This window comes from Periplaneta americana, chromosome 2 (assembly GCF_040183065.1).
Source record: "Periplaneta americana isolate PAMFEO1 chromosome 2, P.americana_PAMFEO1_priV1, whole genome shotgun sequence".
In the NCBI taxonomy this organism is placed as follows: domain Eukaryota; kingdom Metazoa; phylum Arthropoda; class Insecta; order Blattodea; family Blattidae; genus Periplaneta; species Periplaneta americana.
In genome coordinates, this window is record NC_091118.1 from 20,668,259 (window position 1) to 20,693,717 (window position 25,459).

General features: G+C 35.6%; 1 protein-coding gene across 9 annotated transcripts in view; it reads right to left on the reverse strand.

The window, feature by feature from the left end:
* Positions 1-25,459, reverse strand: part of LOC138715593 (uncharacterized) — a 131,024-nt gene that overhangs the window by 51,410 nt on the left and 54,155 nt on the right. For 2 of the 9 annotated variants that reach the window (XM_069848717.1, XM_069848709.1), the window contains exon 10: positions 17,895-18,281. The exons of 2 other annotated variants lie outside the window; for them this stretch is intronic. In XM_069848717.1, coding sequence (XP_069704818.1) covers positions 17,981-18,281 — 301 coding nt within the window. In that variant the 3' untranslated portion in view covers positions 17,895-17,980. Of the gene's footprint in view, positions 1-17,882; positions 18,282-25,459 lie in introns of those variants that run through there. 5 more of the 9 variants (XM_069848684.1, XM_069848678.1, XM_069848671.1 and 2 more) reach the window with 5 other exon arrangements.

Below are 25,459 nucleotides of genomic sequence, written 5' to 3' on the forward strand. Positions count from 1 at the left end.
TTTATTCAAAGAAATGGATATAGGCTTGACGATTGTTTTGTTAATATTGAGAGACAGACAGTGTGCACGGATATTTTATTTTTTTTACTGGGTTATTTTACGACGCTGTATCAACATCTAGGTTATTTAGCGTCTGAATGGTATGAAGGTGATAATGTCGGTGAAATAAGTCCGGGGTCCAGCACCGAAAGTTACCCAGCATTTACTCGTATTGGGTTGAGGGAAGACCCCGGAAAAAACCTCAACCAGGTAACTTGCCCCGACCGGGATTCGAACCCGGGCCACCTGGTTTCGCGGCCAGACGCGCTGACCGTTACTCCACAGGTGTGGACTTGCAGGGATATATTTCAATTTTTGTAACACAAATGTGACTGTGTTCTTTCTTTGTGTTTAAAGTTATTGAATTGTTGAATATACGCAACTTTAAACGGTAACAAAACACGCATGAACTTTGTAACACACAGACTATGTTGTACACTGGAAGCGCCATTACAACAGAACTTTGCACTCCAGTCGTGCATTAACAAGCCCTGCCTTTAACGACGCTGAAACGATGTCTGAATAAACACAAAACAGAAAAAAAAATGGCTAATGGGAACTACAGTAGTGAATACTTCTCCTTCAGTCTTTACAAAAACATTAAATCTTCACTGATGCTTGCTGACAGACTGACTTACTGGCTTTTAAAGAACTCGGAGGTTCATTGCCGCCCTCACATAAGCCTGCCATTGGTCCCTATCCTGAGCAAGATTAATTCAGTCTCTATCATCATATCCCACCTCCCTCAAATCCATTTTAATACTATCTTCCCATCTACGTCTCGGCGTCCCTAAAGGTCTTTTTCCCTCCGGCCTCCCAAATAACACTCTATATGCATTTCTGGATTCGCCCATACGTGCTACATGCCCTGCCCATCTCAAACGTCTGGATTTAATGTTCCTAATTATGTCAGGTGAAGAATACAATGCGTGCAGTTCTGTGTTGTGTAACTTTCTCCATTCTCCTGTAACTTCATCCCGCTTAGCCCCAAATATTTTCCTAAGAATCTTATTCTCAAACACCCTTAATCTCTGTTCCTCTCTCAAAGTGAGAGTCCAAGTTTCACAACCATACAGAATAACTGGTAATATAACTGTTTTATAAATTCTAACTTTCAGATTTTTAGACAGCAGACTGGATGATAAAAGCTTCTCAACCGAATAATAACACGCATTTTCCATATTTATTCTGTGTTTAATTTCCTCCCGAGTATCATTTATATTTGTTACTGTTGCTCCAAGATATTTGAACTTCTCCACCTCTTCGAAGGATAAATTTCCAATTGTTATATTTCCATTTCGTACAATATTCTCGTCACGAGACATAATCATATACTTTGTCTTTTCGGGATTTACTTCCAAACCTATCTCTTTACTCGCTTCAAGTAAAATTCCCGTGTTTTCCCTAATCGTTTGTGGGTTTTCTCCTCACATATTCACGTCATCTGCATAGACAAGAAGCTAATGTAACCCGTTCAATTCCAAACCTTCTGTTATCCTGGACTTTCCTAATGGCATACTCTAGAGCAAAGTTAAAAAGTAAAGGTGATGCTTGCTAGAATTTAAAAATCCAGGATGTGACTATCTCAACGAAACGTCTTGATACCTGTCACGTGTTTGAGTTAAGGTAAGGAAGAATTATATAAGGCTTTCATAGAAAGATACCTGAAGGTAATATGGCCACCTTAATTTGAATTAATTTTTTCATGGCTGTGATATTCCCAAAATAAAAAAGTTCGTGTGTTTGCATGAACTTTGATTCTTTATGCATACATAGAAAAATAATCCAAGCCTTTCTTTAAACCAGTGTGTGTACTTATGCTCATATGAAGGTAATATGGCCAGAAGAAAGAACATTCACATTATTTTGGAAAGAAAAACATTTATTGGTGATTGCCAGATTAGCCTACTGTCCTTCTAGAAGGACAGGATCAGGATAACACCAAGTAATAATGGATTTTCAAAACGATTTTCCCCCATATGTTCCATTTGAAATAAGAAATCCCCCTATATATTTCTACATCCGGAGAAAGCTTAGCTTAGTGTCCACACCTGTGGAGTAACGGTTAGAGAGTCCAGCCGCGAAACCAGGTGGCCCGGGTTCGATTCCCGGTCGGGGCAAGTTACCTGGTTGAGGTTTTTCCCGGGGTTTTCCCTCAACCCAATATGAGCAAATGCTGGGTAACTTTCGGTGCTGGACCCCGGATTCATTTCACCCGCATTATCACCTTCATCTCATTCAGACGCTAAATAACCTAAGCTGTTGATAAAGCGTCGTAAAGTAACCTACTAAAAAAAAAAAAGCTTAGTTTTCGAGATATGATTTTTTTCAAATTCTTCAATCCGGAGCTGTAATAGCTAATGCAAACAGTGCTATGTGCTAGACATATGAGGCAATAAATCTCATCTAGTTGAATACCAGACTATCAAAATCTCCTTAGGTCCCCTACTTCTTCTAGTGTTCATAAATGATCTTACCCCCCCCCCAATAAAAGATGTAGGTCATCCCATATTATTTACAGATGACACAAGTCTAGTAATTACAGCCAATAACTCCAACACATTCCAATTTAATTTCTTGGCTTAAGAATCGATATATGTTAAATTGGAAAAATCATATTAAAAAATTTCCCCAAAATTAAATTCAGCATGTGTTGCTATTAGATCTATGCAAAAGATAGTAAATATCAATACCTTAAAAACAATATACTTTGCATACTTCCACTCGGTAATGAGTTTTGGAATAATATTTTGGGAAAATTCCACAGATAATAACAGTATATTCCTATTTAAAAAAGAGTAATTAGAATAATAGAGGTGCCAAATCTAGGGAATCGTGTAGGAATATTTAAAAAAATCTACAAATAATGTCCATGGCTTGTCAGTATATCTTTTCATTAATAATCTTCCTCGTATGTAATCGTGAAAACTTTGTAACTAATTCAACAGTTCATAGCATAAATACACGTCAAAAAAATTACTTTCATACTCCATCGGCAAGTCTATCGTGCTAAATAATTGATTAAATGGCGATCTTACTCGTGTTAATTATGTAAGCATGTGCGGCTTACAGCTGTTTCGGTGCTACTTCACACCATTCTCAGAGCCTTCTCAGAGAAGGCACCGAAATAGCTGTAAGCTGCACATGCTTACATAATTAACACGAGTAAGATCGCCATTTAATCAATTATTTATATTCAAGTGTTAAAAGTAGTGTACGAAAGATTCAACATGGTCTATCGTGCTATCAAAAAGGAGTGCGTTACTTCGCAGTAAAAATTTTTAATAGTCGCCCTATCGATATAAAAAATTAAACACAAAACATAAGATTATTTAGGGCCAAATTAAAGAAGTATCTAATTTCTCAAGCCTTCTATTCTGTAGGTGAATTCATGACATTCAATAACGCTTCATGAAATTGATACTAAAACTTTGTGTTGTACTAGTAGACTATAGTGTAAATCTCTTGTATATATATTTCAACTAATCTGTGACTATTAATTAAGACTTTATAGCAGTATTAAGTTTTTTGACTTATTCCATATTCTAGCTGTGAAGCAATGTTCATACCATGGAATGTTAATCAATACAAAATGAAAATGGCGTACCAGATATATAATATTCATGAAATTGACTACAGAATAGTATATGAGGAAATTATAAGGAAATCTACGTAAGCACACCTGAAATTACTCACTGTACTGACAACAGTAGTGGAAATCGTTGTAAAATTACTCAAAACACAGGGAAACTTTGCACCACGAACATTTCAGAAAAATAAGTTTCTCGCAGTCAGCTTTAGAGCAGTTCCGTATATCAACGTGAAAACAGAATTCTACAGACGAATTTATCAGGTTTGTTGCCAAGGTATCCGGCTTTATACTAGCTATATTTAAACATATGTACATATCTAGGAGATGAAAGCTGATTATGCGTTAAAAACTGCAATTTTAACACATTATCTCTCTGACGCAATACGAGAATAATATTCATGCAAAGTAACAAAACACTATCAGAGAACTTACGAATGAAATTTTTCCAAGGCCTAAAACTACAAACGTCAAGAGGCTGAACAATAGTAGTTGTATGCTTTGGAATTGCTAAAGGCTGATCCAAAATAAACCGGGAACGGAAACGACAACGAGAAGCTTGCTGGAGCCCGAGAACGGGAACATGAATGTTAATTGTGAATGCTCACATTTAAATACATTTATTTTAACAATATTTCTGTTCTCATTGTTGTTTCCGTTCTCGGTTTATTGTGGACCAATCTTAACATTCCCACCGTATTACCTTCTGGAGTTATTGTTTCTGCTGAAATGTGAAGGGTCAGCAAGATCGAATATGTTGAGAAATATATATATATATATATATATATATATATATATATAGGCCTATGCACGCATTGTATTCTTCACCTGACATAATTAGGAACATAAAATCCAGACGTTTGAGATGGGCAGGGCATGTAGCACGTATGGGCGAATTCAGAAATGCATATAGAGTGTTAGTTGGGAGGCCGGAGGAAAAAAGACCTTTGTGTAGGCCGAGACGTAGGTGGGAAGATAATATTAAAATGGATTTGAGGGAGGTGGGATATGATGGTAGAGACTGGATTAATCTTGCTCAGGATAGGGACCAATGGCGGGCTTATGTGAGGGCGGCAATGAACCTTCGGGTCCCTTAAAAGCCAGTAAGTATATATATATATATATATATATATATATATATATATATATATATATATATATATATATATATATGTTCAAAATGTTCTCCTCTTGCTTCCACTTTCATTGTTATGAGTTTCTGAATTGATTAAAGCTGCAACACTAGCTACCAAGCTGACAATATCTAACAGATGTTTCATTAAGTTCTTTCATTAATAACTAAAAAAGTCGATCTGGTTGGCGAGTTGGTATAGCGCTGGCCTTCTATGCCCAAGGTTGCAGGTTCGATCCCGGGCCAGGTCGATGGCATTTAAGTGCTTAAATGCGACAGGCTCATGTCAGTAGATTTACTGGCATGTAAAAGAACTCCTGCGGGACAAAATTCCGGCACATCCTGCGACGCTGATATAACCTCTGCAGTTGCGAGCCTCGTTAAATAAAACATAACATTTTTTAACATTTAACTAAAGACTAAGAATTTTCGGACGTATGTTTATATGAACATTTTTCCTTGTTTTGGTGTAAGGAACATGCCCTCAAGGTTTGTCAAAGTATTTCTGAAACACCCTGTATAATGTCTCAACATGTCACGTTGTCTCCAAGTAGCACCGCGATGGACAAGTAGTCCCACTTTACGGTACATCTTAACCCCTTCAGGCCTGGTGCACATTATAGCGTACATTGTTTCTTTTTTTCTTTTTTGGAATGTCTTCGATACTTTTAAATACCGTATAAATTTGCTCGCGTAATTTGCGCACCCTAATTTTTAAGGGATTATTTTGAACTTTATTTTTGCTCCGTGTATTTTGCGCACACATTTTACGTACATATTTTTTTCAGTGTAGTATGGATTACGTACATATTTTTTTCAGTGTAGTAGGGATTTTCCTTCCCTACAGTCCATCGTAGGTCATTCACCAGCAACTGAAGCACCTGCTTCAGAAAGAAACCCCAAAGTCCCGCTACTTTAACAATTCTTGTCCTTGGTAGAGACAAGTTACCGGTATAGAAAATTAGCCCTACCGTAAATACTTGTATTTCAGTTGACTTTCAACACTTCTAATGTGCATTTGTATTTATACAGTATTTCAAGATGGCAAAGAAAAATAACAATTATACCGCGTCATATAAATTGAAAGTGATAAGTTTCGTGGAACAGTTCGGCAATCGTTCAGCTCAGAACTCAGAACAGAACCTCTTATTTGAAAAATCCGCATATTTTACGCACCCCAATTTTTCAGTGGCCAAAGTTATTTAAAAAGTGCGCAAATTACGCGAGCAAATACGGTATTCAATGTGATAGAAATGGAGAATATTATTTTTGAAACATTTATATACCGGAATTAAAAATAAAATTTAAAATTTTGGGGCCCCAGGGGTCAAAATTGTCCTCAAATTTTGATTTTCTGTGAAGACTTCATTAGGGAATCTTGGATCCCCAGAATGATTATGTGACCAGTATTTTTTTTTTTAATTTTGTTTAATATAAATTCAGGTCTGAAGCGGTTAAAACAGTAGTTCGATTCCTGTCAGCCTGCCAAAGTCGTCGTTAAACAAAATCGGTTCGGCCGCATGTGGTGTCTGGTGGAATTTTTGAAAATGTGATTCACTGGAAGTTTGTTCCAAACGAACGTGCAGTCAGGTCTTTATTCTCAACAGCTAGACAGAGTTCATTACGTTCTAAGAGAGAGGTACACGGCATTAGTTAATAGAAATAGAATTCTCTTGCAACAGGAGAATGCGAGAAGCCATACAGCTCGAACAACTATGGAAAAAAAATCCAGGAATTGGAAGCAATAGAACTATTACCATACCCAGCATATAGCCCTGGTCTTGCGTCTTAAGATTATCATCTGTTTCGATCCATGGCCCACTTCATGCGTCAAAGAAATTTAGAAACTTTGTAAGCCACTGAAGTATCATCGAATTCATACCATCAACAACCAGAAACTGATATCGTCGTGAGATAACAACATTAACATTCCATGGTATTCATACATGCTTACAGCTAGAATATGGAACAAGTCAAAAAACTTAATAATATTATAAAATCTTAATTTATAGTCACAGTATAGATGAAAAAAAAATATATATATATATATATATATAGACGAGATTTACAATATACTCTACTAGTACAACACAAAGTTTTAGTATCAATTTCATGAAGTGTTATTGAATGTCATGGATTCACCTACAGAATAGAAGGCGTGAGAAATTAGGTACTTCTTTAATTTGGCCTTAAATAATTTTATGTTTTGAGTTTCATTTTTTATATCGATAGGGAGGCTATTAAAAATTTTTACTGCCATATAACGCACTCCTTTTTGATAGCACGATAGACTAGCCGATGGAGTATGAAAGTCATTTTTGACGCGTATTTATGCTATGAACTGCTGAATTAGTTACAAAGTTTTCACGATTACATACGAGGAAGACTATTAATGAAAAAATATACTTACAAGCAATGGGCATTATTTGTAGTTTTTTTTTTAAATAGCCCTACACGATTCCCTAGATTTGGCGCCTACTATTATTCTAATTAGTCTTTTTTGTAATAGAAATATATTGTTACTAACTGTGGAATTTCCCAGAATATTATTCCAAAACTCATTGCCGAGTGGAAGTACGCAATGTATATTGTTTTTAAGGTATTTATATTTACTATTTTTTACATAGATCTAATATCAAAACAAGTGACTCAAGACCAGAGAATGTAATGGTCTTTACTTCGAAGATTAGATTAATTTCTTGTCACAAAACACGCCAACAAAAATTCTTCTCCAATACTAACGTTACTTATCTGTAAATCACCTAGAACTTAATGTAATTATTTATAGAATGTAGGATAAAGTTGCCTAATTCCGTGACATATTTAATAAAATCTATATTTATGCCGAAATTCTAATAAAAATTTTCAAATAACACCTAATTGACGTTATTTGGACCTTTAGCTACAGTTTTTACAACATTCAGTGTCAACAGTTTCACAAGTTTGGTATATAATATATGATTCTTCATTGTTATATAGTGGCTCCTAAATCCGTGACAGGGATCCAAATTCCGTGATACTAAAATAATCCTCATTAACTGCTCAGAAAACAAACGTGTATTGAGAAAAACATATTAAAGTCATGGTTTATTGTTTTAATATGGATTAAGCAAGAAATTACAACATAGAAAAAGGGCCTGAGTGACAAATTTCACAGAAAATACTTGTGTAACTACAGGAATACATATTTTTATTGGGTTATTTTACGACGCTGTATCAACATCTAGGTTATTTAGCGTCTGAATGAAATGAAGTTGATAATGCCGGTGAAATGAGTCCGGGATCCAGCACCGAAAGTTACCCAGCATTTGCTCGTATTGGGTTGAGGGAAAACCCCGGAAAAAAACCTCAACCAGGTAACTTGCCCCGACCGGGATTCGAACCCGGGCCACATGGTTTCGCGGCCAGACGCACTGACCGTTACTCCGCAGATGCGGACAGGAATATATATTACCTATTAATGTATTATAAACAAAATAAACTGAAAGTTACATTCAATACAAAATTTAATTTGAATAAATTGAATCATAACACAATTATTTCTCATTATTTACATTCCTAACAACAGCAGTAATTAAGTTACATATATGCCCTATTATTTTATTATGATTATAATTAATGTTTCCTATAACTTAATTCTATTACTATTTTCACGAACTATTTTCTTTCATAGACATTAATTTTCACAATTTAGCGTTGGCATCACTGGTCGAGTGAGCCAGGAAGGAGAAATATGAAAACTAATTCGAAAATGGGAACGCTCCTGTAGCATTGTTATTGTCTCATAATGTTTAAATAATCATACACATTGATTCAGCTGACTATAATCTACAGTAATATATCATTTTATAATGCTACATTAATTCTTACCTCAAATATAAAATGTTTCTTCAGGAGCGGTCACAAGAGAAAGAAAAACTTACTGGTCAACCACCTTTCACTGAACAAAAACTTCTGCAGTCGACTGCTTCTATTCAAAAGGCGGGTAGTCAATAGAATTGAAAAGAAGACATCTCCTGGCATCTGTTACGTATTTGAAAAACTTAAAAGTAGAGACTACAACTCCATGGCAGTCAATTGAAATTTTATCACGGAATTAGGCACCTTTACCTTTAAATGAATTCGGAATAAATTTCACTTTTAATTTATTCTTAAATGAATTACATTTCAGCTACAACAATTGAACATCAGTTCGCATTGCAGCTATGATACGCAAGGCAGGAATGATTCTGTTATGCATAACAGTGAGTATTTGTGCATAAAATAAATATATGTATTATACCAAATCCAGAATGTCTTTAGAGCGGAAGTGAACAGAATCACGTGACCATGACGTGACTGCCTGTCCTTTCATTGGTTAAGCGCACTAAATTAACCTCCTGATCTGGTAACCTGTGAAGTTAGTTTCTTATGCCGAAGTATTTCTTTTTTGTTAAGTTATACACGCTTTATAGTCCGACCATCGGATCTGTGCCCCCGTAAGATATGCGAACTGGACCTTAATTCCTTTTCAGCCTCGGCAATTCATTTCTCCCCCTGCATTCCTATCTCTCTCTTTTCTATCCCTCTCCCTTTCTGTCCTCCACTACTCACAATTTTGAGCCTTCTTGCGGGACAGTTTATTTGCACTTGCAGTCCAGTGTTGTCAACTCAACATGAATACTGTAGCACGGAGTGGTGAAAGAAATATTATTAAGCAGGTAATAGCATTTTGCATAAGTCAATCAGCGTCATTACACCTACTTAAATTAAATTATGAATAAGTAATAATTAACCTTACAGTACCGTATTATAAGCAATATTCAAGAGACATGACAGTGCTTGACGGAAGTTTGGCAACATCCCTATTCGGCAAGGTTCGTGGCCTGCTGTTTGACGTAGTGGGAGAGAAACGGGTGGAATGGGGTGAGTAGAGGTGTTAAATTTTCCAAGAACGACGACAGCGCTGAAGGAGCATAGATCCGATGGTCCGACAATAATAATAATAATAATAATAATAATAATAATAATAATAATAATAATAATAATAATACTTTATTGCCAGAACAAAGATGCATATTGATTTTTTTTTTATATAATAACTCCCTAGCACCCCAGAAAGAGTAAGTTACATACTCGTGCTCAGGGGGCATTCCACATAAGTTAATGTTAAGACATTTTATTAAATAACAGAGTAAAAAGTAATAAAAGAAAAAAAGAAGAAGAAAAAACACATCAGAATAATTGAACTTTAAATTTTCTCTGATAACAGCAATTCTTAATAGATTTTTTTTAAATAAGGAGCATTAGCAAATTGTATGTTTGGGAATTTATCTATTATCATGTTATAAAGCCTTGGACGAAGTTGCTACTGTGATTATATGCCACAGTTGTACAGGGACATCATTTTATTTTTACTTCAATTTTTATTGTACCTGAGTTTTTTAATGTACTTCACTCCCACCCCTTCTACTAACGAAGTTCCAACTGATCACCACACAGAACCAAGACCGCATATAGTAAGCAGTACTGAGTTAGTGAGTATAGTACGTTCCAGAAATATGTTCGCGTTTTCCAGTGACGAAAGAGTTTTCAATATTGAATCATATTTTCGCACAGGTACTGTCGTCCGTTTGCCTACGTCGCATCCCGATTTCCCCCACCTGCTTCTGTTCGTCCCTCTGTAAAGTCTAGTAGCTGGGCTATCTGAGTAATTAGAATCGTTCCAACAGCAGTCAGGAATCGTCCGTAACCATCGTGAGCATGCGCAGTACAGAAAAAGCGTTCCAACACAATCCCAACCAGTCCTGAACCGGAAACATGTACTGTAGTCGGGCGTTCCAACAAGCTTTTGACACGGGTTCGGAACGGTCAGAAGTAGTCCGTGGATTGAGGCAAGTACTGAAGAGTATGTGAGACGCGCATGCGCATAAGCTCGCCAGCGTCTCCTGGATACTGAAGAAAGACATGATCGACTGTTCACATCAGTGAGGTTAGATGAAAAGTGACAGTACAGACGAATAATAAAACTACAGATTTAATTTAAATTTTCGCCAAAAAGGAAGGGAATGGAAATTATTTGGGTATTGAAATAGTTAATTACAATTTCAACATGCAGATTTGATTAAAAGTATAATAAATAACGTACATACATTAATAATTAAAAAAAATAAAATAACTTTTTTTTAGATGAGAGTCCCCCAGTACACGACATTGAATTAGCGGAATTCTTGCCTTCCATATTTTTTGTCATCTTTTTATAGAAAATGATCGAAATTCTATTTTCTGCCATTAGAATTAACTGCAAAACGATAATAATAAGCATCTCGTTCTTAGCAAAGATGATCATAGTATGGATTTAGTACATAACGATCCGCGAAAGCGTTCCAACAGCGTCCAGTCCAGTTTCAATCCCATAGCAGATGCTCAACTAGCGCATGCGCATAAGATGGTACAGGGACCGTACATGAACTGATCCATGAATCGCTTGTTGGAACGAACCTTTTATCTGTGCGGGTCGGGCAGAAGTGAAGATTGAATTTACAGTACATAAGATGCTCTTTTATAAAGTAGGTACAGAATTATTTCAACATGAGTTACTAGTACGAAGGACGAAACTGGTAATTGGAATTTGATGCAATAGTCCATAGTGCGATAATATGCACAAAAGAACTGAAGCCTGTATCGAAATGAACGGCCACCATTTTAAAAAATGTATTTAAATATTCGTATTATGATTATTTTTCACTTTAACTTCTTTCTCTATATTGTACGCTAATGTGCTGTAGACAGTATAATATACACTGCATAATGAATACGTTCGCATGGATAACTCAATTCGTGAGTAAAAACACTTATTGTTAATACAGTACTGTATTTTGATTAAACAAAACCTAATGAAAATTATCGAACTCAAAATCGCGATATTTCCTAGTTTACGTAAATGGATGAACTACTTTTTTTTTTCCTCCTATACCTAGTAGAGTGATCTGTTTGTGTTTTACGCCAGTATCATCGAACTCCAGTCGTGGAAGGGAGTAGCAAACTGTGTTTCCGGTTCTCTAAAGGTATAGCCAGGTTTATATTAAAAATGTTAGTAAAAATAAAATGATGTCCCTGTAGAACATTTAGGAACTGTCAAGCATATGTTGTCTGATCTTGTGGTTTTATATTTATGTGAATACAAATAAAATATGTTTCGGTTTTTATGTATGAAATTCAGTAATACATTGTTATAAATTTGATGGAAGTCAAATACTTTAAATTCTGACTAAAGCAGCTCTGAAGGATAATCAAGAGGTTTATTAAGGCATATTTTTATTATTCTTTTCTGTAGCGGAGTTATTGGCATGGGGAGGTACTATAAGCACTACCCCATCCTATAATGCCGTATTGTAATATAGCTTGTACTAATGCGAGATAAATAATGTCACATATTTTATAATTCCTTTATCCTCAAGAAATATGAATGAAATAGAACCTTGTGAACCGCGCTTTTAACTTACACTTTCTTTTGTTTACAACCGCTCTATAGGCATCCTGAATGAAATGTAGTATAAACAAGCCAGTACAGTAGGACCTCGATTATCCGTCACCCTATTAACCGATTGGCGGATTATCCGACTGTTTTTGTTTCGCTATTAGGCGAGAGTCGGGTAGTATCGGACATCGGATAATATCGGACAGTGAGTTTCTTTCATCTACCACACGATGACAATATCTGATTGACATGGTTACGTTTCTGTGATGTCGCATAGAGAAACGTAACCATGTCATTCAGGTACTACCATGTGGTAGTAGATGAAAGAAACGCACTGTCCGATATTACCCGATGTCCGATACTACCCGACTCTCCCCTATTTCAGAAATAATTTACATGAAATACTGTTTTGTACATTACATTAGTACAGCTCTGGCATAAGACGGGAAATTAAAGGAACAAAGACACCCCCACCCATGTCCCATTCGCTTAAACCGCCTTATAAACAAACGCAGAGTAAGGTTCTGTGCATCAGTGGTGGATTTTAGGCGACCAGCGAGAGTCGTAAGTTCGTAAAAGCCTGATACAATCCGTCACTGACTTCCTCTCCGCTCGTACCATACCAAAACATAATTATCTCAGCCGGGGAAGGTGGAGTGGAGAGTTAAGAGGTGATCTACAAAGACTCAATCGAGTTAACCCAGATAAAACTGACGTCCTATGTATAGGACGGAACGTTTTATTTTTTTAACATTGCTGTGTAAGATTTTCATAGTCGGCAATCATGATACCATAATCCTTATGTGTTATAAATTGCCTCCAATTTTTTTTCTTATATTTAGTCTGTCATAGTCATTGTTATTAACATATTTGTGTGAAACGTCCGGTGTCCTATATATAGGACGTCAGTCTTATCTGGGTTAATAACGTCCAGGTCTGTATTAGTACGTATTTTTTCAAGAGAGCATTATTACAATTGTAGTATTTAGTAGTATTTATTTATTTATCTCTACCAGGTTAAATAAATAAATACTACTAAATACTACAATCCTTTATCGTTACACAGTATGGTCTACTGTTTGAATTGCCGTACTGTGTAGCTTTTATTTTCTTTCAATTGTTTATTTTACGATGTTTTATGAACTTCTAATGTTATTAGCGTCAAAATGAGATGGTGGTAATGTCAGCGAAATGAGTCCAGAGTTACCCAGTATTTGCTCTTAATGGGTTGAGAGAAAATCCCTGAATGAACTTCAACCAGAATTTGAACCTGGGCCCGCTCGTTTCAGGTCATGCATGGTAACCGTTACTCCACACCGGTGGACCTACTGTATAACTTCTATATAAAATGACTTCCACTGGTGTCAGGAGAAAACGTATCGAAAAAAGTGCAAATAATTGAATGGTTTGGGAAAGAGAAACTGTGGCTAATCTCGCGTCAGAATACGAGATTGGAGTTATAACTGCGCTATTTAATAAAAAAAGGATAAAATATGTAAATCTACAAATGAGACCTCCATTATTCCTATTTTTCTGTAGACAGCCATTACAAGGAATTTTCTTGCTCCTTAAAAACCCGTTGTTGACAACCAGACTAAAATTAGTGAACTGATCCACTACCTAGCGCCATAAACACAACACCACGGAGAAAATTATGAAATGTTTTAAGGTACGGATTATCCGATTTTTCGATTAACCGTTCAGTCCACCCCCTTCATTACCACGGATAATAGAGGTTCTACCACAGTTTAGTATATACAGTTGCGAAGCTCAATACTTACTAAATATGCAAACATAGACAGTTGAAATATGCATCCATAGATAGTTGCTAGCCACCAGGATCGCTACTATCGCCTCATCCATCACAGACTCTTTCCCTAGCAGACGATAAAATGTATTGCACTTTTGATATCGTGGTCTTTTGAAAAATTAACACCTTCCTTCCACTATTGAAATACGAAATACATAAGGTTGTATTATTTTCATAAAGTACAGTATATACTATATTCTATAAAATCACCTTCCTGGATCTTTCGGAAGGATAACTCTGACCTCTTTTTCTTAGAATTTATAGTGCAACAAACGTCTCCTTGTCCCATATTATTACTCAAATTATTGTATTTTGGCCATTTACAGTTATTACAACCGATAACGAACATTTCACAACAATGCGAAATACGGCACAGTCAATGCCTTTTCGATCTAGACCAGGCCGTAATATATGTCCGGGTTTTCTATTTCAGTGTATGGAGCTCAGTGAATTATTATATTATAACTTTATTGCGTATCATAGCTAAGTTTTATTTAGTGTAATGTGTCCATAAGTTCCCTTTACTTTTTGTTGCATAATATGTTGCAGAACTAATTACAAAACTGTGTTATTTTAATGTGAAGAGAATTTTACATGTTAACATAATCTTTTTGCATCAACATTTTAAGTTTAGAATGGAAGCCATTTTGAGGTTTAATAAAAAAGAATTTATATTGTGATTTTAATATAGCACATCTACCTTCCTTGATAAAGATAGAAAATTTATCATACCACTCTTATGAAATTAGTGTACGTACGATTGTTACTTCGTCTCTTAGGTAGTAGATAAATACAATAATTCAATACTCAGTTGTAGTAATAAAATGCAGACAAATTTGAATGTGCGGAGTATCATACATGACATTATGCTTAATTATAATGTATAATTGCGAATTTAGGAATATAAGATATAGTAAACATAACCTATAATATTTCCATATGAATGGCAGGGCATTGGAGACCACTAAAATTAAACAGAAAGGGGCAACTGGGACAGTAAACATAACCTATAATTTCAACATATCTAAATATTCGTGCGGTGCAACTGAAAATTATTGAATCGTGCATAAATGAATGTACAATAATTTCGCAATATTTAATCGAAATAAAGGCAGGTAGGTCTATTACACATACGAACAACGTAATTTTCACATCAAAAATAATATTACACCTTAACTCGCAAGGAATTATGTCTGAAGTGTCTCCTAATTATTGTTTTAAATTTTATTAATGCAATTACACTACATTTTAGAGAAATATATGTTACTCTTTATGCATTCCAATTAATTTATATGGTTGAAACGCCGCCCTTCGTGATCGGGTTAAGCGAGTCACATGATCTGCCTTACGGCCTGTATTAGATCACGATGCCAGTAACACCTGGTGACACCAGAGAATAGGGATTATAAAGAATGGACACTGAGCGAATTTTCCTGTGTTTTGTTTCTCTGTGCGCCAGCGTATAGTTCCACTTTCAAGCGCTAGAGGTTAGTGTAATCGAGCATACGCTAAGATAATAATTGAGAATAGAGTTGAGACACAGGATCCAAACATCGTCTACCTTACTGCATAATCCAGTAACGCTTTGCTTCAAATAAATTCAAGTTAACAGCTTTTCCTTATTTCTCAGTGACAAACCAGTTGTAATAATAATATTTTATATTTCAGATATAATAAATTATATTACAAAATAATATAATACATTATAAAATTAAGTATCGAATTCGTTTAATATTTGTATATAACATAATATAGGTATATGGTTTTACTTCTCGTAAGAGTTTTGTTTTTCCATTTTCAGCGCTATCAAATCATTACATATTTTAATTGTTGTTGGGGTCAATGTCTCAACTCTCATTATAAGGGAACTCTAGAGTCTAGCCATTACAGCTAATGACGGATTTATTATTTTATGGATCAAATTTATTTTATTTGAGTACAAATGTACCTAGATGTATTAATTATACGTGTTATATTTCCGCTGTGTCGACTGCTAGCTGGTGTGATGTCAGCGCCAACTCTAGGGAGAAAGCAGAATCCCACGCTTTAGCTGGCTTGAAGGTCATTGAAATCAGTCCAGCTACATCAAAGGTACCGACGCGAAGTGTCCATTATCTCTATTCGCTGGTGACACAGTCTATTGTTCCTAGTACACACAGCGCTCCAAGCGGCTAGCAACTTTCGCGAGAAATGCAAAAAATCACCCCAAGCTTCGCGACTGTATATACTAGACTGTGGTTCTAGTATAACAATTAAGTATCAAAACTTCAAAATGTAGTGTTACGCTTATTTTTAATTTTCATAAAATGTACATTTTCTCTGACAGATCTGGTGCCTGCAAATGTCACTGTCTTTGGCGGTAAGAAGGACCATAGAAACTGAGGAAGATGGAAGAGAACTATCGAATAGTGTAGCTGTAATTAGTAAACGATTTTTCACTATAGGATCTAGAATAGTATTTGATTCATGTTATGAACGCGACGGCTATTCTCCGTACAGTGACGTTATAAATTACTTATATATTAAGAAGATTAGTATGGCTGATATGTCGCGCTGTGGAAACAACGAAACTGATGCGCTTACAATGCGATTGAAAACAAGAACTCAAAAGAAGAAGAAAAATCATAAACTGGCAAAAAAATATATGAACTCAAAAGTAATAAGTACAGAAAATGATATACTTAAAAAACTCCACATGTCTGAAAGATGGGAAATAATTGTTTCCCCAGGAAGGACTGGAAAAATTTACCATCACGGCCTTCGGAATTATATTTATACCTTGGAATACAAAAAATCGAATCTACAATACTTCGAAAACCAGGTCTACTATAAACTTTTCATGGATCAAAATACATATATAAATCTTAACTCATATTTCGTCTTCGTGATTTTCGGAGACTCTGGAAATATCACGATTGCTAAAGATCTTATGGAGATTATCAGCGAGAAACAAGTTCAGAATATTCTCTTGCTCTTGAAGGCAGAAAAAGGAGTTGTAAACGTTTACACGTGGTATCCATTCAAACCCCCAACAGGAATTTGTGGTCACTTGGAGGATGTTGTGTTGATCGACACATGGGTCCAAAATCAAACTCATTCAGGGTACATTGAAAATTCTAACTTACATTTCGGAAGACAGCCTTTCAATGTAAGCAACTGTAGCGTGAGTTATAATCATGAAATTACATTGTTCGATCTGTCAAATCCAAAACATCACTATTCTATAATGGAAAAATTTGGAGCTAAAATTACAAAGCACATTTCAGAGATCATAGGCATGCGCTATGTAGAGGGAAATGCAACGAACAAACTGACAGTTGAGTCAGATGTTGGTGGTCTAGAAGGATTTTTTATGTTGAGTTTGAAGATATTTGTGCCGGTAGCAGATCCCTTACCGCGTTGGTCTAGCATGTTTCGAGCTTTCAATATCAGCACTTGGATCTTCGCTTTCTTTTCGCTCATTCTCTACTCAATAGTCGCTCGGTGTGTAAGTTACTCTAGATCTGGAACAGAGTCTTCAGAATACAGAAATATTAGCCTGTGCTTTCTCAGCGGTTGGGCAGCTCTCCTGGGGGTAGGTGTGTCACAAATGCCATTCAGAGCTCCTCTTCGATTTGTTTTCCTATCTTGGGTTATATATACCTTCTGTATCAACACTGTATTCCAGACATTTGTTACGAGCTACTTTGTGCATCCTGGATATGAACACCAAGTCAGCACCATGGAGGAAATATCAGCTTTGAACTATACTTTAGTTCTCAGCGATGTTGATTCACTACAATTTTTCGTTACTCGATTCGGGTTTTGGGATAACGCAATATTGATACCAGGCGTTACACAAGCAATGATATTTGCTTTCAATACACCCAAAACTGCGCTCTTAACGAGGGACGAAGTGTTAAGTTACTACATCACCGAACTGTGTAGTCGTGAGATGGATGTCCCAGAATACTATAATTTTAAGGAAAGTTTAATGAATATCCATCTCACAATGTCACTCTCATATGGACTTAATTTTGAAGACAAGATAAAAATGATTTTAAGGAAGCTTGTGGAGGCAGGAATCCCTGAGAAGATTCTGAGAGATGTAACAGGTTCCACAGGCCTGAGGAAACGTTCCAACAACAACGGAGACTTCAGTGATGAATACGTTCCCTTTTCCATGGTACATCTGCAATCACCGTTCATTGTTCTATCGATGGGGATCGGGATCAGTTTCATCACATTCTTCATGGAGGTCCTGGTCAGTCGTCTTAAAATAACAAGATATAGGCCTACTAACATCAAATTCCACTGAACATCCGACTTTCATAATATAATAATTTAAGGGGATGCGCTACTGAATTTTCTAATTTCTACATTTTAAGAGAAGAGGACATGGAGATGGAGCACCTGGCTAATTGTGAAACTCTTAGGACATTTGTGGACCTTCCATCAAAATATTGGGAAGCAAGAAGGATGATGACTTCATTGTTAAATCCAGAGCATTAGATACACACACACACACACACACACACACACACACACACACACACACACACACACACACACACACATTTTAAGAGATAATGTATTGAAATTTTAACAGCATATAATGATCATGATTATGAATTAATCTGGAAAATTTCAATGACCTAAGTCAAGAAATAACTTTTTTAAAAAATAAAATTTGAAAATAACATGTTTATTTTTGGAAACCATTCTTTGGAATCTAAAACAAGAGTTTTCTATGTTTTTTATAGTGCATATTATAGCTGAAAGACAGCTTGTGGTAATGAAGCATTGGAATTTAGCATATGAAGCAAGGGTAATGTTCAAAATTTTGTTTTTTGGAACTCAAAAATCAGAATTTGATTTATTTCACATATTATATTATATTTGCATGGCTGGTAAATAAAATATTTTTAGAGTAAAAAAAAACATGAAATTCCTTCAAAAACTGATATTTTTCAGTAGCGCATCCCCTTAACGACAGAACTTCCCTGCAAATGCATGGTTCTACGGGGTGTTGCAGTAAAAGCGTGAAAAAATTAAACAGGATATACGGGATGCTCTACTAAACATTTTGACATAGGGAACCTAAACGACATTTCATACAAGTTGAGAGGATGCGAAGGAATTTCTTTCCCCTTCTACTTGCCCTGAATCCGTCACTGGTAGCTGTTACCTCTTATACCTGCACCCCCCAAGCTGTACATACTAGCAAATACAATATTAAATAAAGTACATAAGTGAATATAAAATACAGTGACACAGATGTTTGACAATTACATGTTAGAGTATATTTTAGTGTCGTTCTTACAATATTTTCAATTAATAATTAATTAGATTAAGGAATGTCAGTTTGTATTATGAAGGCAGTGGGGAGTGACACAGTGTAGATTGTCCCTTTGTGTATGCTGTAGAGTAGCAACTAGCGGTGGAGAAAACATTTATCTTCTGTTGTCAGCAACTTTTTTAACGTGGCTGTTAATATAATCAGCAATAAAATTCAATATAAACACTTAGTGTGGACTTTCGAAAAATATGGTACCGGTAAACACTTTCAGAAATAAAATTTGTCACTATATAGAAAGTTAATTAGTCGAACGTTTGTGAGACAGATAGTAGCATCTTCCCCTTCACTATTGGTAGGGAGTGTGAGTAGAGGGGAAAGCTATCAACCAAACTGAAATGAGGTTTAGTGTCTAAGAAACCAGCTTAACCTTCCTATTGTGAATGGGTCTAAATGACCCATTGCATTTTCTAAAATTAACACAAAACCTACAAAAACAGCGATAATGTGACAGGACTTTGAGTAATCCTAAAAAACATCATTAGGAATATTTCCTAAAACTTTTAGCCACAAAAGTTTAGTACTTCGTCATATTTTTTACTTTGACACATTTATTGTGTTTGGGTCATTTAGACCAAGTCACGGATTTTGATTTTAATTATGAGTTACGTACTGTTGTTGTGTTCCGATACACACTCACACACACTCACACTCTCTCACACACACAAACTCTCACTCACTCACTCACTCACACTGATATTAGCCGGTGTGTACAGCTGTCAAAAGAAAAAGTGGCCGCTCTCCTGTATCAATGTTCCCTTCGGGTATCTTCGCTACAATTTGGAGACAGGCGATGTTACATGTTGTTGGACCACGTTGCCTGATATCTACAGTTATAATTGAAGTATACTGTGTGTTATTCGATAGCATAATGGTAGCATTCAGGCGTCTTATTCATGAGGTCCTGCGTTCGACTACAACCTCGTGCGTTTTATGTCCTTTTTTGTTCTGTTTTTGAGAGAGACAAACTAGACATAATGGCTCCTTTTTCTTTTATGATTATTTTAGTAATTAACATCAGGTTCATTAATATATTATGTCATGACTTTATCATTATCATTATGATATTGTGGCTGCAAATGGAAAGAAAAAAGATTTTATTCTCAATAAAATATCTTTCGTGGCATAAACATAACAAATTTACTGGCGTCGGCCTTAAAACATTCAAACAATTAATCGTTCAAAAAACAAAACAAAAGGCCACAATTCAATATTTAGTCTATCTTCCTCTTATCTCGATCATCTTGCAGTCGAGTGGGCATGGAATTGACTAGTCTTTGCAAATAGCGACTGTTCTTAGACACGATATTCCAGGCATTCTGAAGTGTTCTGTCCATGGGCAGGTCTTTCATTGCAAACCCAGCAATCTCCAATCTTTCCTATTTTCTGCCTTCCTCTTAGTCTCCGCATATGATCCACATATCCTAATGTCGTCTATTATTCTTTTCAACCAGAGACCCAACCAATTCCTTTTTCTCTTTCTAATCAGTTTCAGCATCATTCTTTCTTCACTCACTTTTTCAAACACAATTTTATTTCTTATTCTGCCTGTCCACTTTACACGCACCGTTCTTCTCCACATCCACATTTCAAATGCTTCAATTCGTTTCTCTTCATTTCGTCGTAATGTCCATGTTCTTTCCCCATATAATCCCACACTCCACACAAAGCACTTCACTAGTCTCTTCCTTAGTTCTTTTTCCAGAGGTCCACAGAAGATCCTTCTTCTTCTATTAAAAGCTTCCTTTGCTCATGTTTGCAGTTTTCTTAGGAAGGATAGGCCTAAATGCGGTAACATCCCGTTGCTTTCCGCACACCACAATCTCTTTCGCATTTTATTAAATTCCAAGGGGCCCAAGCGTGGAGATGAGGAGAGTCGATTTGACTAATTGGGCCCTCCGGACTTCACCGAAAGTCACGGCAAGGGTTAAAAATTAATTCTATCAGGATGTTTGACCCGGTCAGAGACCGGGAAATCTCAATTAGCCTTTGCCCCCAGCATCCTGGACTAGCTTCTACGAATCATCAGAAGATCTTAGAGTGTGATTGGGCCAATTTTTCCAAAAATGTTTCCACACTTTTGCTCTCGTAGCTCAGCGGACGAACGTCGGAATTTAGATGTCAACGTCTCAGGTTCAATTCCTCGTTACTCCTTTTCATTTTATTGTGGTTCAAGATAGTATAATGTAATAATACAAAAAGAAAAACTAATACCAGTATTATGCAACTGGATTTTTCAAAACCTAATATTAAATTTATATTATTTATATCGCTAAAGAACGATTACAATATAAATAACTTGAATATTATTTATACAGTCTCACTAAAGAACGATAACAGAATATAAATGATAAATATCGGTTTGTTTAATTAATATATTGCGAAAGAACAATAACAATATAAATAACTTGAATATTGTTTTATAATGCTAATGAAGGAAAACAGAATATAAATGATAACTTGAATATTATTTAAATCGCTAAAGAACGATAACAATATAAAAAACGTGAATATTATTCATATCGGAATTTCACAGATTTATTACAGATGTATTTAAGAAATTGTAGAAGAATAGTAATTAGTAACAGTGTCCTATTTATTCTTCTTGGAGCCAAATTTGTAACTTTTAAAAGTGTGGTTACTATGTTGAAGTGTATGTGTTGTAACGGATGCTTGATTTGTTATGTATGTGAGTCAGTTATGTGATGCTTGATGTCGTCGCAATGTCGTAATTATGGTTTGATTGTGTTTGTGTGACTATTGTGTATTAATTTATGATGTATGGTACGGAAAGCTGCATATTTGTGTTATAGAAGTGTTACGTATGTGTGTTGTTAATGTTTTTGTATGTTACAAATTGATACCTGATATTTGTTTTGCAATCGCAATGCCTAATTTACGGATTGTTTACGTTTTGTTTACATCGCGTAAGCTAATTTAATTTTCTTTTCTATTTCTCTTTATGCTTATCTTTTTTGTGTATAAAACTATAGCCCTAACATACATATGTAAAATACGGCTAACCCCCATTGGAAATACAATAATAATTATTATTCATATCGTTATAATACGATAACAGAATACAAATGATGACCTGAATTTTGTTCATATCTCTAAAGAACGATAACAAAATATAAATAACGTGATATCCATAAAGAACGATAACTGGATATAAATGATAATTTGAATATAATTTACATCGCTAAAGAAAGATTAAAAAATAAAATGAAAACTTGAAGAAGGCCCGAACCCACGACCTTTGAATCATTAAACAAGCACTCTACCGCTGGTCTACGAGGCGTAGATATGGAACACTTTCATAGTTCCGGAACTGCTTGTACAAGCACATGCATCGTGTAACATCGCCGCGACCCGAAGTGCACTTTGAAAATATTCGCTGTTCACGAGTGCGGCCACTTTTTTTTTTTTGACAGCTGTACAGATCTGCTAGATAATCACTTCAAGAACTATGGGACAGTATGTATAGTAGATCTGTTTTCTGTGCAACAGTATCACTTCAATTTTTTCATACTACTAGCAGGTTTCTCAGGTTTGACAACAAATCAGTCCGACCAGTTAGATGACGTCATGATAAATTGGCTGCTATTATATCTTTTTTTCTACATATCGAAAATGTTCTTACCCTACCAAGATGTCACAGTATATGAGCAGTTGGTGCCATTTCAAGACAAATGTCCCTTCCGCCAGTAGGCCTACACACTTTCAAAATCCAGAGGCAAGTATGGCATAAAATTGTGATATAAAAACAGCATAATATGTTTGCGCAGCAGAAGTGTGCAAAGCAAAGCCAGAAAGTGGACCACGAGAAACAAACCAAGGCAGAAATGTTGGTAGCATTGAAAAGATTGATCGAAACATCATCACGAACAATTTTTTTACCGGCTTTATTTTGGCCGGTCCCACGCCGTGGCGTCGTGGTCTAAGGCATCCTGCCTAGGACTCGCGTTACGGAATGCGCGCTGGTTCGAGTCCTCATGAGGGAAGAAATTTTCTCATGAAATTTCGGCCAATGTATGGGACCGGTGCCCACCCAGCATCGTGATGCACTTGGGGAGCTACGATAGGTAGCGAAATCTGGTTACGCAAACCAGCTATAACAGCTGGGGGGCTCATCATGCTAATCACACGATACCTCCATTCTGGTTGGATGATCGTTCACCTCTGCTTCGGCATGTGGCCGTGAGGCCAGCAGCCGGCTGGTCGGTCTTGGCCCTTCGTGGGCTGTAGCACCACAGATTATTATATTTTGGCAGAGGAACTTCTCAAGAGGAATCTAACGTTAGTCAGAACTCTGAGAAAAAATAAACCATAACATATGCAGCTGAACTGCACGAGACCAGAGTGTCCAACCATTTTCGGATTTCAGCCCGACGTAACTATGGTGTCGCATGTGTCTTAGAAGAATAAATCAGTGATTTTGCTGTCCACAGTGCGTCACGACTGCAGTCTATCTTCAGAAGAACACAGAAAGCCTGAAATCATATTACATTGCAACAAAACGAAGGGAGGAATTGACACCACGGATAAACGTGTCAGTACATACTCTTGCAAAAGGAGTACCAAAAGATGATTTGATTATGTGTTTTATAATGTACTCGATATTGCAGAAATAAATACTTATGTATTGTATGTTCATGCGAGTACAATCCAAATAGATTGTATAGATGAAGATTCTTCCTGAAGGAATTGGACTAGGCCTACAATTAACACAAGCAACGCGAGAAAAAAAAAAAAAGATGACAAGAAGCCTGCCTCAGAAGATAAAACTAAGTTTGGAAAATGTTCCAGGAACGAGTTCAGAAGAAAGTGCAACAAAAAAAATGTAGACCGAAGAAAGACCAAATTACTATCAAAAATGCAATAGGTGCAAAGCGTTCCTCTGCCAAGGTCATGCAAACATTTTAGGCCTATTGCAACAATTGCATAGACTAATTGGTAATTATTTTGTGTTCACACATTGGAAAATAGGGTATTATTTGCTTTTTTTGAACCAAGGCTTAAATAAAAGAAGATGTTTTACTATTATATCCATTTTTCAAATCCTGGGTCAAACTGACCCATTCACAACATGTGTGACAAAGTTTCGAATATAATAGGAAGGTTAAGGAGAGATTGTACTTCCATATCTTATAATGTTAACTTCCTCAATTATGGATGTACTTTTCTCAAAAGTTATAAAAGATACAAATGTAGGAAAAATAGGACATATGTAACATACATTTATGTATACAACTGGTTACATAAATTTAAAATTCCACTGAGAGGTTGACAAAAAAATTTTTTCATTGATAACATTTTTTGCATTAAGAATTATACTATAAATTACTTTCTATTTTTGCTGAAGATAGAAATTATTTTATTTTATTAACCTATTGTGTAAAATGCCATCATATTGCTAGTGTATATTAATTTCAGCCTTCTGGGTACAATACTTTTTGAGAAAAGTGTACCAATGTCACAGAAATAAGGAACAGCAGAAAAATGGTGTCAAAGTTTTCATATCTTGCAATGTTAAATTCTTCAATTTTGGGAGCACTTTTTTCATAAGTGATAACAGATACAAATGTAGGAAAAATAAGGCATATTGTAACATAATTTTACGTATAGAATCGGCCAAAGAAATTTAAAATTCCACTGAGCGGTTGCCAAAAATAAATTTTCTTTGATAACATTTTTTGCATTAAGAATTACTACAATATTTTTTGTTGAAAATAGGGCTAAAAGCTGACAACTGTAAGAAATAAAATCGTATTATCATTTTACATTTACATTAAGCTACAGAAAAACGATAAAAACCAAAATTTCATTTTTTTGTCAAAATTCGGTGTACCGACTCCTCTAAAGGAGATTTATAATAATAATAATACATTTCTAAATTACAGACATCAGCTCAAAGAATTTTGAGTGACCACAAGGGTCCTGAATACAATAAACATGTACAATAATGTGATGTGATACATTAAAGAAAAAAGAAAGTTAATTGTTGAAGGCAAATATAAGTTGATTAATTGAAATAGAGACGACTATCACTATTACTGTCTTCCGGATTATTTACAGCTAATTTTATATGTATT